General features: G+C 41.3%; 1 protein-coding gene across 3 annotated transcripts in view; it reads right to left on the bottom strand.

Annotated features, from left to right (window-relative positions):
* GLMN (glomulin, FKBP associated protein) overlaps positions 1–13,885 on the bottom strand; it is a 65,955-nt gene that overhangs the window by 41,666 nt on the left and 10,404 nt on the right. For all 3 annotated transcript variants that reach the window (XM_007977964.3, XM_073008580.1, XM_007977963.3), the window contains exons 4-6: positions 4,532–4,651; positions 3,313–3,421; positions 2,046–2,280 (exon numbers count right to left, since the gene is read on the bottom strand). In XM_007977964.3, the coding sequence (XP_007976155.2) occupies positions 2,046–2,280; positions 3,313–3,421; positions 4,532–4,651 (464 nt within the window). The remainder of the gene's footprint in view (positions 1–2,045; positions 2,281–3,312; positions 3,422–4,531; positions 4,652–13,885) is intronic.

Genomic DNA, 13,885 nt, shown 5'->3' with positions numbered 1-13,885 from the left:
AGAAGGCCCTTGCCAGATGTCAGCACCTTAATTGTAGACTTCCCAGCCTCCAGAACTGTGAACCAATGAATTTCGTTCATTATAAATCACCCAGTCTTAGGTATTCTGTTATATCAGCACAAGTGGATTAAGACAAGCATCAATAACTCAATGTTCTATAAAACTGTTGATGTAACGTCATTCGTACTAGTAATGGGGAGAACATGAGAACACCTTGGAAGACTCGACATGCTAAGACTGACTTCTACATCTGAACTATTCCATTGAATTCTGAATGTTTGAGGGCCAGTGCTAGTCTACGATGTTGTTTTCATTAGTTCAAAGAAAAAATCAGGAAATACAGTCATTTTTTCACACAGCTCTATTTGTTTTATTTAGAAAATGAAACTTTATTCTGTGATTAAGCCTTTCCTATTTTAGTTAAAATATCTTTTCTTTTATGAAATAATGGATTTTATAAATGGTAAAAAACTTTTTTTTGAGACAGGGTCTCTGTCACCCAGGCTGGAATGCAGTGGCACAATAATAGCGCACTGTAACCTCAAACTCCTGGGCCCAAAGGATCCTCCTGCCGCAGCCTCCCAAGTAGCTTGGACTACAGGCACACAACACTGTGCCCAGCTAACTTTTTTATTTTTTGTAGAGACAGGGTCTCACTATGTTGCCCAGGCTGGTCTCAAACTCCTGAACTCAAGTAATCTCCCACCTTGGCCTCCCAAAGTGTTAGGATTACAGACGTGAGCCACCACGTCTGGCAGTTAATTTTTTAAAAATGTCCTAACAAGTAGGAAGCTAAAAATAGTATGCCTCCAAAATCAAAATATTATTTTATATTCTATTTTTTAGAGACGAGGTCTTGCTGTGTTGCCTAAGCTGGTCTTAAACTCCTGGCCTCAAGTGATCCTCCTGCCTCAGCCTCCAAGTAGCCAAAATTTAAAAATTACTGGTCCATGTAATTAAATAATCTAGTCTATCACTGTCCAATAGAAATATAACATAGCCCCACATATAAGATCTTTTAGTAGACATATGAAAAAAGTAGTAAGAATGGGAGAGATGATTTCAATAATTTATCTTAACCCAATATATCTGAAATATTGTCATTTCAACATGTTATCAATATAAAAATTATTGAGGTATTTTACTGTGTTTTTTTTTTTTTTTTTTTTTTTTTTTTTTTTAAATAACAAGTCTTCAAAATCCAGGGGATATTTTATACTTAAAGTACATCTGAATTTTGACCAGCCATATGTCACATGCTATAGCCATATTGAACAGTACATGTTTAGCCTACAGCACCCATGGAGGGAATGCTGTTGGGTGGATACTCTACTACTATTTTTGTGGTCAAGTTGGATGTTCTGTCTGGTGGTCCTTCTGCTGCTTTCTTTGAAAGAGTAAAACACAATTTCTCCACAGAACTACATATATCTATTTCCCACACTCACCCTGAGCTACATGTATCTATTTCCCCTGCTTTCATTATTCACTTACTATGATGAATAAAGGCAATACAAAGAAGAATATAAAGTAAATGAATGGATTTTGGTTTTATAATTATTTTATTAGTTTTTTAAAGACAGGGTCTTGCTCTGTTGCCCAGGCTGGAGTACAGTGGCCGATCACCATTCACTGCAGCCTCACACTCCTGGATTCAACCCATCCTCTAGCCTCAGCCTCCCAAGTAGTAGCACTACAGGTATATGCCACTACATCCAGCTAATTTTTAAATTTTTTTTTGTAGAGATGGGGGTCTCACTATGTTGCTAAGGCTGGTCTCAAACTCCTGGCCCCAAACAATCCTCTCATGTCAGTCTCCCAAAGTGATGGGATTACATGTGTGAGCCACTACACCCGGCCTATAATTTTTTTAAATATAAATGTCTCAAGTCCCCATGCTGTATCAGTTGAACCCTACATTCTTCTAAAATTCAAAATCTAAAACTAGATTTCTATTTACATGTCAAACAAGGTGAAGAAACATAAAATAACTGAACTATCAATTACTTAAGTCCATTGTGAGATGTTCTTAAAATTATACTTACAATTTCAGTAATTCATCCTTTAACTTTTCATTTTCCAGTGAGTTTTCTTTATCAATGACTTCTTCCACAAAAGGCTTAGTGAACTCTATTAAGGCCTTGCAACACTGACAAAGGCCATAGTCATCCATTTGTATTTGTTCTTTTGAGTATGGAACAGGAAGAAGAGATAGCTGATTCCAAAGGGTAGACAATGCTAATCCTATTGAATATGCCTTGTTATGAAGTTTCTGAATCACTAGAACAGAGATCAAGTTGTCACTCATCAAGTATGCTAAACATGGGACAAGAAATTCGGCAAATGTGGAATTACAAGATACCTCCTCCTTCCATATTTTAACAGCTCTTGAAATCAAGATGACACATCACAGTCTAACTGGCAGTGTTTTTTTCTTCTTAGTTGTGCATAAAATAACACAGCATCTTGCCATGAAATGCTGTTTAGGTTATGTTTATAACCGACTATGTGTAACAGGCTATGTACTTAAGACAGAAACATGTTCTTTCCATGTTTTTTGGTGTTACAAGCACAAAATATGAGAGTGTATTGTAAACTGTAAAGCGCTATACAAATAGGAGGTGGTATTATTAGATTGTTTTCCTCTAGAAGAATATTATAGGTGGTATGAAGCTGGTAGGCATTCATATTTAAAACAAATATAATTTCTGATTCCAGGTCCCTCTATCAGACTGTGAGATAAATGAATTTCCTAAAATGAAAAATAACCTCTTCCCATGGATACTGTCTGCCTCAGTTGCCAAGACCCATTACCTACCAATATTGTTACTGCACTCAGCCATGGAGCCTTATCATCCCATACCTCCTCGTTTCATTCTTCAGCAGTACCTTTGCTATGCAATCCACCTCCCAAAGCAGAGGCTGAGCAATGCCCTGCCTGATACTCTTCTGGACTACCATAATGCTATCAGATTTAGTACTGCAGACACCACAGAGGTAATCCTTGAAATATGTTTCGGGAGAAAATTCTAGATTTAAGCAGCAGATAGGAAGGTTAGGCAAAAAGGTATAGGTTTCAATACAGCACATGAAAAAGAGTATGACATTCAACAGAATATTTACTGGGTACCCACTCTGGCCAGATACTATAATCTTTCCACGAGCAGCAGAATTCACATTGGCATTGCTATTATTCGTTTAAGCAGAGTACTCACTAATTAGCTGTAAACTTTGGTGTAATATTGACATTTTGGGGTAACCATCAAGGCAAAGATACAACAAGAAGTACTCTGATATCAAAATTCTCATTACCTGTTTGTAATGGCTGAAGCAAAAGAAGAATACTTTGGGATATCTGTTTTCCAGAGGGCTCTTCAATCAGTTCAAGCAAACCCAACAATAATTCCTTTGGATTGCATAACTATAAAAATATTCACAATTGAACCTGTTTAATACAAGTTGTATTTAAAGCCACATTATTACTATTTTTAAGAAGACATATATTGACAAAAAATATTATACAATTATGTTTTTGCTTAACATTAAAATTATTTATACAATGTTTAAAAAAAAAATGCACTAGCAAACAATCTGTGATGGTCAAGTAACTATAAAACTAAAAAGCAGCAAGAAGTCAATGGATCTTTAAGCTCAGGTTTCCTTTGCGCTTCACCTGTCTACTCTGAAATTGCCTTAATACATTCCCAGGGGCTCCAGCAGGTGGGACCTTTCAATCCCACGCCGCAAGCCTATTTAGGCTAGTCCGGAATCGCTGCTGTATTTTTTGAACAGGTGAAACTTTGCATTGCTTTCTGACTGGCAATATTTTATCATCTCACTTGACTGTTTTTTTTAAAAGCTCCCAGCTCCCTTAGTCAATAACTCATACAGACGGAGCTCTCCTTCCAAATATATATTTGGGTATATTTACACTAATCACTAAGCAGTTTCTTATAACATCCTTTTTCTCAGAATTTTTCTTTCTTAGCCATCAAATATTGCCTTTAAACTCTACTAGCCTTTTACCAAGGGTCTCTTTCTAAGGTTGTTAGTCACAACTGATCTGTGTTCTACCCCTATTCCTACTTTCATTTTAATCACTTGTATTCTAGGCTTTCGATTTTTTTTTTAAGGAACGTACCACAAAGAAAGAGGACTGAGATTTTAATTCTAGTTCTAATGTTGCCAAAAGATAAATGTGACCTTGAACTACCTCTCTAAACCTTGTATTCCACATCTATACAAAAAGTTACTTGTTAAAATATAGCTTCCCAGGTCTCTCCCTGGAGATGCTGAATCAATGGGTCTGATATGAAGTTAATATGAGGTTAGAAAATTCTTTTATCCAGAGAATTTGGGAAATCCTGAAACGGAACTGCCTATCCAATCAATAAGACTGGGTCTTTTCTCCAACAAGTTCCTTTCTGCATGTACTTTCATGAACTGAAAGCTTTCTTACCAAACAATAAACATTAAAGGGAATTATAAAATACTGCTGTGTGTTATGACAAAGAGAACCTTGTTAACTTACCTTTACTAATAAATCAAAGATCAAAAAGCAAACATTTCTTTTAGCATCCTCTTTATCTTTACACAAAAGGCATCGAACAACAGGACCAATGAGATTCCAGCCCATGTTCTTGATGATGACCTGTAAAGACATTTTCAGAGTAAAGCAAACACTGCCACCTATAGGACTCTCACAGTGTGCTTTCCTATCTTGGAAGAGCTCAGAATTGTCTCTGAAACAGGAAGATGGGAGAAGTGAGGCCTATGACATTTCACCACAGACTTTCCAGGGTGGGCTGCTGACAGATATCAACATTTTTAAATAGATAGTTTTTAATATGTTCACTGAGGAAAGGCAAAAGGGTCTTTAGTTTTTATCAGGCAAGCTGATGTTTCCCAAGATTTAAATAGTGCCTCTATTTCCAAAAAGAGTTAATTTGCTGAATACAGGTACTTAACTTCCACAGAGAATTTTTCTCCCCTTATTCATAAAGAAATCCAGCCAATGCTCCTGTACCTTTTAAAGTTCCTTGGAGTCTCTAAATATAATCATTGTAATTTATATAAAAAGAAGGAATACGACTTCATTAACTATCTCTCCTACATACAAGTGGCTTCTATGTTCAAAGATATTTCAGAATGCTTACCACACAAGTGAAAGTTTATCTTTATAAATACTAATTCACATTCATTATCAAAACCACTGATTTTCAAAAGTATCAACTGTCAGGCCTCTGAGCCAAAGCTAAGCCATCATATCCCCTGTGACCTGCACGTACACATCCAGATGGCCGGTTCCTGCCTTAACCGATGACATTCCACCACAAAAGAAGTGAAAATGGCCAGGCCTTGCCTTAGGCGATGATATTATCTTGTGAAATTCCTTTTCCTGGCACATCCTGCCTCAAAAGCTCCCCCACTGAGCACCTTGTGACCCCCACCCCTGCCTGCCAGAGCACCCCCTTTGACTGTAATTTTTTCTTCTACCTACCCAAATCCTATAAAACGGCCCCACCCCTATCTCCCTTCGCTGACTCTTTTCGGACTCAGCCTGCCTGCACCCAGGTGATTAAAAAGCTTTATTGCTCACACAAAGCCTGTTTGGTGGTCTCTTCACATGGATGCCAGTGACATTTTGGTGCCATGACTCGGATTGGGGGAACTCTTTTCGGGAGATCAATCCCCTGTCCTCTTGCTCTTTGCTCTGTGAGAAAGATCCACCTACGACCTCAGGTCCTCAGACAGACCAGCCCAAGGAACAGCTCACCAATTTTAAATCTGGTAAGCGGCCTCTTTTTACTCTCTTCTCCAATCTCTCTCACTATCCCTCAACCTCTTTCTCCTTTCAATCTTGGCGCCACACTTCAATCTTTCCCTTCTCTTAATTTCAGTTCCTTTCCATTTCTGGAAGAGACAGAGGAGACGTGTTTTATCTGTGGATCCAAAACTCCCGGCACTGGTCACGGACTCGGGAAGACAGTCTTCCCTTGGTGTTTACTCACCCGGGAATGGCTGCCTGATTATTCACCCACATTTCAGAGATGTCTGACCACACGGGACGCCTGCCTTGGTCCTTCACCTTTAGCAGCAACTACTGCTTTTCTGGGGGGCAAGAACCCCCCGACCCCTTCTCTCCATGTCTCTACCCCTTCTCCGCTTTTCTGGAGGGCAAGAACCCCCCGACCCCTTCTCTCCGTGTCTCTACCCCTTCTCCGCTTTTCTGGGGGGGGGGCAAGCACCCCCCACTCCTTCTCTCCATGTCTCTACTCTCTTTTCTCTGGGCTTGCCTCCTTCACTATGTGCAACCTTCCACCCTCCATTCCTCCTTCTTCTCCCTTAGCCTGTGTTCTCAAGAACTTAAAACCTCTTCAACTCACACCTGACCTAAACCTAAACACCTTATTTTCTTCTACAATGCCACCTGACCCCAATACAAACTCGACAGTGGTTCCCAATAGCCAGAAAACGGCACTTTCGATTTTTCCATCCTACAAGATCTATATAATTCTTGTCGTAAAATGGGCAAACAGTCTGAGGTGCCTGACATCCAGGCATTCTTTTACACATCGGTCCCTCCCTAGTCTCTGTTCCCAATGCAACTCGTCCCAAATCTTCCATCTTTCCCTCCCGCCTCTTCCCTCAGTCCCAACCCCAAGCATCGCTGAGTCTTTCTAATCTTCCTTTTCTACAGACCCATCTGACTTCTCCCCTCCTCACCAGGCCGAGCTAGGTCCCAAATTTTCCTCAGCCTCCGCTCCCCACCCTATAATCCTTTTATCACCTCCCCTCCTCACACCCGGTCTGGCTTAGTTTTGTTCCACGACTAGCCCTCCCCACCTGCCCAGCTATTTCCTCTTAAAAAGGTGACTGGAGCTAAAGACATAGTCAAGGTTAATGTTCCTTTTTCTTTATCCAACCTCTCCCAAATCAGTTAGCGTTTAGGCTCTTTTTCATCAAATATGAAAAACCCAGCCCAGTTCATGGCTTGTTTGGCAGCAACCCTGAGATGCTTTACAGCCCTAGACCCTAAAATGTCAAAAGGCCGTCTTATTCTCAATATACATTTTATTATCCAATCCGCTCCCGACATTAAATAAAACTCCAAAAATTATATTCTGGCCCTCAAACCCCAAAACAGGACTTAATTCGCCTTCAAGGTGTATAATAATAAAGGCAGCCAAGTAGCAACGTATTTCTGAGTTGCAATTCCTTGCCTCCACTGTGAGACAAACCCCAGCCACATCTCCAGCACACAAGAACTTCCAAATGCCTGAATTGCAGCAGCCAGTCATTCCTCCAGGACCGCCTCCCCCAGAAGCTTGCTACAAGTGCTGGAAATCTGGCCACTGGGCCAAGCAATGTCCGCAGCCCAGGATTCCTCCTAAGCCGTGTCCCATCTATGGGAACCCACAGAAAATTGGAGTGTTTGACTCACCTGGGAGCCACTCCCAGCGCCCCTAGAACTCTGGCCCAAGGCTCTCTGACTCCTTCCCAGATCTTCTTGGCTTAGCGGCTAAAGACTGACGCTGCCCAATCACCTCGGAAGCCTCCTGGACAATCACAGACGCTTTAGGTAACTCTCACAGTGGAGGGTAAGTCCGTCCCCTTCTTAATCAATATGAAGGCTATCCACTCCACATTACCTTCTTTTCAAAGGCCTGTTTCCTTTGCCTCCATAACTGTTGTGGGTATTGACGGCCAGGTTTCTAAACCTCTTAAAACTCCCCAACTCTGGTGCCAACTTAGACAACATTCTTTTATGTACTCCTTTTTAGTTATCCCCACCTGCCCAGCTCCCTTATTAAGTTGAGACATTTTAACTAAATTATCTGCTTCCCTGACTGTTCCTGGACTACAGCCACACCTCAGTGACGCTGTTTTCCCCAGTCCAAAGCCTCCTTTGTATCCTCCTCTCGTATCCCCCCACCTTAACCCACAAGTATAGGATGCCTCTACTCCCTCCTTGGTGACTGATCATGCACCCCTTACCATCCCATTAAAACCTAATCACGGCAAGATGGCCGAATAGGAACAGCTCCAGTCTCCAACTCCCAGAGCGAGCGACACAGAAGACCGGTGATTTCTGCATTTTCAACTGAGGTACTGGGTTCATCTCACTGGGGAGTGCCAGACGATCGGTGCTGGTCAGCTGCTGCAGCCCGACCAGCGAGAGCTGAAGCAGGGCGAGGCATTGCCTCACCTGGAAAGCGCAAGGGGGAAGGGAATCCCTTTTCCTAGCCAGGGGAACTGAGACACACAACACCTGGAAAATCGGGCAACTCCCACCCCAAAACTGCGCTTTAAGCAAACAGGCACACCAGGAGATCATATCCCACACCTGGCCGGGAGGGTCCCACACCCACGGAGCCTCCCTCATTGCTAGCACAGCAGTCTGTGATCTACTGGCAAGGCAGCAGCGAGGCTGGGGGAGGGGCGCCCGCCATTGCTGAGGCTTAAGTAGGTAAACAAAGCCGCTGGGAAGCTCGAACTGGGTGGAGCTCACAGCAGCTCAAGGAAACCTGCCTGTCTCTGTAGACTCCACCTCTGGGGACAGGGCACAGTAAACAATAACAAACGCAGCAGCTCTGCAGACGCAAACGACTCTGTCTGTCTGACAGCTTTGAAGAGAGCAGTGGATCTCCCAACACGGAGGTTGAGATCTGAGAAGGGACAGACTCCCTGCTCAAGTGGGTCCCTGACCCCTGAGTAGCCTAACTGGGAGACATCCCCCACTAGGGGCAGTCTGACACCCCACACCTCACAGGGTGGAGTACACCCCTCAGAGGAAGCTTCCAAAGCAAGAATCAGACAGGTACACTCGCTGTTCAGAAATATTCTATCTTCTGCAGCCTCTGCTGCTGATACCCAGGCAAACAGGGTCTGGAGTGGACCTCAAGCAATCTCCTACAGCTACAACCTACAGCTGAGGATCCTGACTGTTAGAAGGAAAGCTATCAAACAGGAAGGACACCTACATCAAAACCCCATCAGTACATCACCATCATCAAAGACCAGAGGCAGATAAAACCACAAAGATGGGGAAAAAGCAGGGCAGAAAAGCTGGAAATTCAAAAAATAAGAGCGCATCTCCCCCAGCAAAGGAGCGCAGCTCATCGCCAGAAACGGATCAAAGCTGGACGGAGAATGACTTTGACGACATGAGAGAAGAAGGCTTCAGTCCATCAAATTTCTCAGAGCTACAGGAGGAATTACGTACCCAGCGCAAAGAAACTAAAAATCTTGAAAAAAAAGTGGAAGAATTGATGGCTAGAGTAATTAATGCAGAGAAGCTCACAAACGAAATGAAAGAGACGAAAACCATGGCACGAGAAATACGTGACAAATGCACAAGCTTCAGTAACCGACTCGATCAACTGGAAGAAAGAATGTCAGCGATTGAGGATCAAATGAATGAAATGAAGCGAGAAGAGAAACCAAAAGAAAAAAGAAGAAAAAGAAATGAACAAAGCCTGCAAGAAGTATGGGATTATGTAAAAAGACCAAATCTACGTCTGATTGGGGTGCCTGAAAGTGAGGGGGAAAATGGAACCAAGTTGGAAAACACTCTTCAGGATATCATCCAGGAGAACTTCCCCAACCTAGTAGGGCAGGCCAACATTCAAATTTAGGAAATACAGAGAACACCACAAAGATACTCCTCGAGAAGAGCAACTCCAAGACACATAATTGCCAGATTCACCAAAGTTGAAATGAAGGAAAAAATCTTAAGGGCAGCCAGAGAGAAAGGTCGGGTTACCCACAAAGGGAAGCCCATCAGACTAACAGCAGATCTCTCGGCAGAAACTCTTCAAGCCAGAAGAGAGTGGGGGCCAATATTCAACATTCTTAAAGAAAAGAATTTTAAACCCAGAATTTTATATCCAGCCAAACTAAGTTTCATAAGTGAAGGAGAAATAAAATCCTTTACAGATAAGCAAATGCTTAGAGATTTTGTCACCACTAGGCCTGCCTTACAAGAGACCCTGAAGGAAGCACTAAACATGGAAAGGAACAACCGGTACCAGCCATGGCAAAAACATGCCAAAATGTAAAGTCCATCAAGGCTAGGAAGAAACTGCATCAACTAACGAGCAAAATAACCAGTTAATATCATAATGGCAGGATCAAGTTCACACATAACAATCTTAACCTTAAATGTAAATGGACTAAATGCTCCAATTAAAAGACACAGACTGGCAAACTGGATAAAGAGTCAAGACCCATCAGTCTGCTGTATTCAGGAGACCCATCTCACACGCAGAGACATACATAGGCTCAAAATAAAGGGATGGAGGAAGATTTACCAAGCAAATGGAGAACACAAAAAAGCGGGGGTTGCAATACTAGTCTCTGATAAAACAGACTTTAAACCATCAAAGATCAAAAGAGACAAAGAAGGCCATTACATAATGGTAAAGGGATCAATTCAACAGGAAGAGCTAACTATCCTAAATATATATGCACCCAATACAGGAGCACCCAGATTCATAAAGCAAGTCCTTAGAGACTTACAAAGAGACTTAGACTCCCATACAATAATAATGGGAAACTTCAACACTCCACTGTCAACATTAGACAGATCAACGAGACAGAAAATTAACAAGGATATCCAGGAATTGAACTCATCTCTGCAGCAAGCAGACCTAATAGACATCTATAGAACTCTCCACCCCAAATCAACAGAATATACATTCTTCTCAGCACCACATCGTACTTACTCCAAGATTGACCACGTAATTGGAAGTAAAGCACTCCTCAGCAAATGTACAAGAACAGAAATTATAACAAACTGTCTCTCAGACCACAGTGCAATCAAACTAGAACTCAGGACTAAGAAACTCAATCAAAACCGCTCAACTACATGGAAACTCAACAACCTGCTCCTGAATGACTACTGGGTACATAACGAAATGAAGGCAGAAATAAAGATGTTCTTTGAAACCAATGAGAACAAAGATACAACATACCAGAATCTCTGGGACACATTTAAAGCAGTGTGTAGAGGGAAATTTATAGCACTAAATGCCCACAAGAGAAAGCAGGAAAGATCTAAAATTGACACTCTAACATCGCAATTAAAAGAACTAGAGAAGCAAGAGCAAACACATTCGAAAGCTAGCAGAAGGCAAGAAATAACTAAGATCAGAGCAGAACTGAAGGAGATAGAGACACAAAAAACCCTCCAAAAAATCAATGAATCCAGGAGTTGGTTTTTTGAAAAGATCAACAAAATTGACAGACCACTAGCAAGACTAATAAAGAAGAAAAGAGAGAAGAATCAAATCGACGCAATTAAAAATGATAAAGGGGATATCACCACCGACCCCACAGAAATACAAACTACCATGAGAGAATACTATAAACACCTCTACGCAAATAAACTGGAAAATCTAGAAGAAATGGATAATTTCCTGGACACTTACACTCTTCCAAGACTAAACCAGGAAGAAGTTGAATCCCTGAATAGACCAATAGTAGGCTCTGAAATTAAGGCAATAATTAATAGCCTACCAACCAAAAAAAGTCCAAGACCAGATGGATTCACAGCTGAATTCTACCAGAGGTACAAGGAGGAGCTGGTACCATTCCTTCTGAAACTATTCCAATCAATAGAAAAAGAGGGAATCCTCCCTAACTCATTTTATGAGGCCAACATCATCCTGATACCAAAGCCTGGCAGAGACACAACAAAAAAAGAGAATTTTAGACCAATATCCCTGATGAACATCGATGCAAAAATCCTCAATAAAATACTGGCAAACCGGATTCAGCAGCACATCAAAAAGCTTATCCACCATGATCAAGTGGGCTTCATCCCTGGGATGCAAGGCTGGTTCAACATTCGCAAATCAATAAACATAATCCAGCATATAAACAGAACCAAAGACAAGAACCACATCATTATCTCAATAGATGCAGAAAAGGCTTTTGACAAAATTCAACAGCCCTTCATGCTAAAAACGCTCAATAAATTTGGTATTGATGGAACGTACCTCAAAATAATAAGAGCTATTTATGACAAACCCACAGCCAATATCATACTGAATGGGCAAAAACTGGAAAAATTCCCTTTGAAAACTGGCACAAGACAGGGATGCCCTCTCTCACCACTCCTATTCGACATAGTGTTGGAAGTTCTGGCTAGGGCAATCAGGCAAGAGAAAGAAATCAAGGGGATTCAGTTAGGAAAAGAAGAAGTCAAATTGTCCCTGTTTGCAGACGACATGATTGTATATTTAGAAAACCCCATTGTCTCAGCCCAAAATCTCCTTAAGCTGATAAGCAACTTCAGCAAAGTCTCAGGATACAAAATTAATGTGCAAAAATCACAAGCATTCTTATACACCAGTGACAGTCAAACAGAGAGCCAAATCAGGAATGAACTTCCATTCACAATTGCTTCAAAGAGAATAAAATACCTAGGAATCCAACTTACAAGGGATGTAAAGGACCTCTTCAAGGAGAACTACAAACCACTGCTCAGTGAAATCAAAGAGGACACAAACAAATGGAAGAACATACCATGCTCATGGATAGGAAGAATCAATATCGTGAAAATGGCCATACTGCCCAAGGTAATTTATAGATTCAATGCCATCCCCATCAAGCTACCAATGAGCTTCTTCACAGAATTGGAAAAAACTGCTTTAAAGTTCATATGGAACCAAAAAAGAGCCCGCATCTCCAAGACAATCCTAAGTCAAAAGAACAAAGCTGGAGGCATCACGCTACCTGACTTCAAACTATACTACAAGGCTACAGTAACCAAAACAGCATGGTACTGGTACCAAAACAGAGATATAGACCAATGGAACAGAACAGAGTCCTCAGAAATAATACCACACATCTACAGCCATCTGATCTTTGACAAACCTGAGAGAAACAAGAAATGGTGAAAGGATTCCCTATTTAATAAATGGTGCTGGGAAAATTGGCTAGCCATAAGTAGAAAGCTGAAACTGGATCCTTTCCTTACTCCTTATACGAAAATTAATTCAAGATGGATTAGAGACTTAAATGTGAGACCTAATACCATAAAAATCCTAGAGGAAAACCTAGGTAGTACCATTCAGGACATAGGCATGGGCAAACACTTCATGTCTAAAACACCAAAGGCAACGGCAGCAAAAGCCAAAATTGACAAATGGGATCTCATTAAACTAAAGAGCTTCTGCACAGCAAAAGAAACTACCATCAGAGTGAACAGGCAACCTACAGAATGGGAGAAAATTTTTGCAATCTACTCATCTGACAAAGGGCTAATATCCAGAACCTACAAAGAACTCAAACAAATTTACAAGAAAAAAACAAACAACCCCATCAAAAAGTGGGCAAAGGATATGAACAGACATTTCTCAAAAGAAGACATTCATACAGCCAACAGACACATGAAAAAATGCTCATCATCACTGGCCATCAGAGAAATGCAAATCAAAACCACAATGAGATACCATCTCACACCAGTTAGAATGGCGAGCATTAAAAAGTCAGGAAACAACAGGTGCTGGAGAGGATGTGGAGAAATAGGAACACTTTTACACTGTTGGTGGGATTGTAAACTAGTTCAACCATTATGGAAAACAGTATGGCGATTCCTCAAGGATCTAGAACTAGATGCACCATATGACCCAGCCATCCCATTACTGGGTATATACCCAAAGGATTATAAATTATGCTGCTATAAAGACACATGCACACGTATGTTTATTGCAGCACTATTCACAATAGCAAAGACTTGGAATCAACCCAAATGTCCATCAGTGACAGATTGGATTAAGAAAATGTGGCACATATACACCATGGAATACTATGCAGCCATAAAAAAGGATGAGTTTGTGTCCTTTGTAGGGACATGGATGCAGCTGGAAACCATCAT

The sequence above is a fragment of the Chlorocebus sabaeus genome, chromosome 20, assembly GCF_047675955.1.
Source record: "Chlorocebus sabaeus isolate Y175 chromosome 20, mChlSab1.0.hap1, whole genome shotgun sequence".
Classification (NCBI taxonomy): domain Eukaryota; kingdom Metazoa; phylum Chordata; class Mammalia; order Primates; family Cercopithecidae; genus Chlorocebus; species Chlorocebus sabaeus.
The sequence above is the reverse complement of the archived record's forward strand: the minus strand, read 5'-3'. Positions and strand labels throughout refer to the sequence as shown.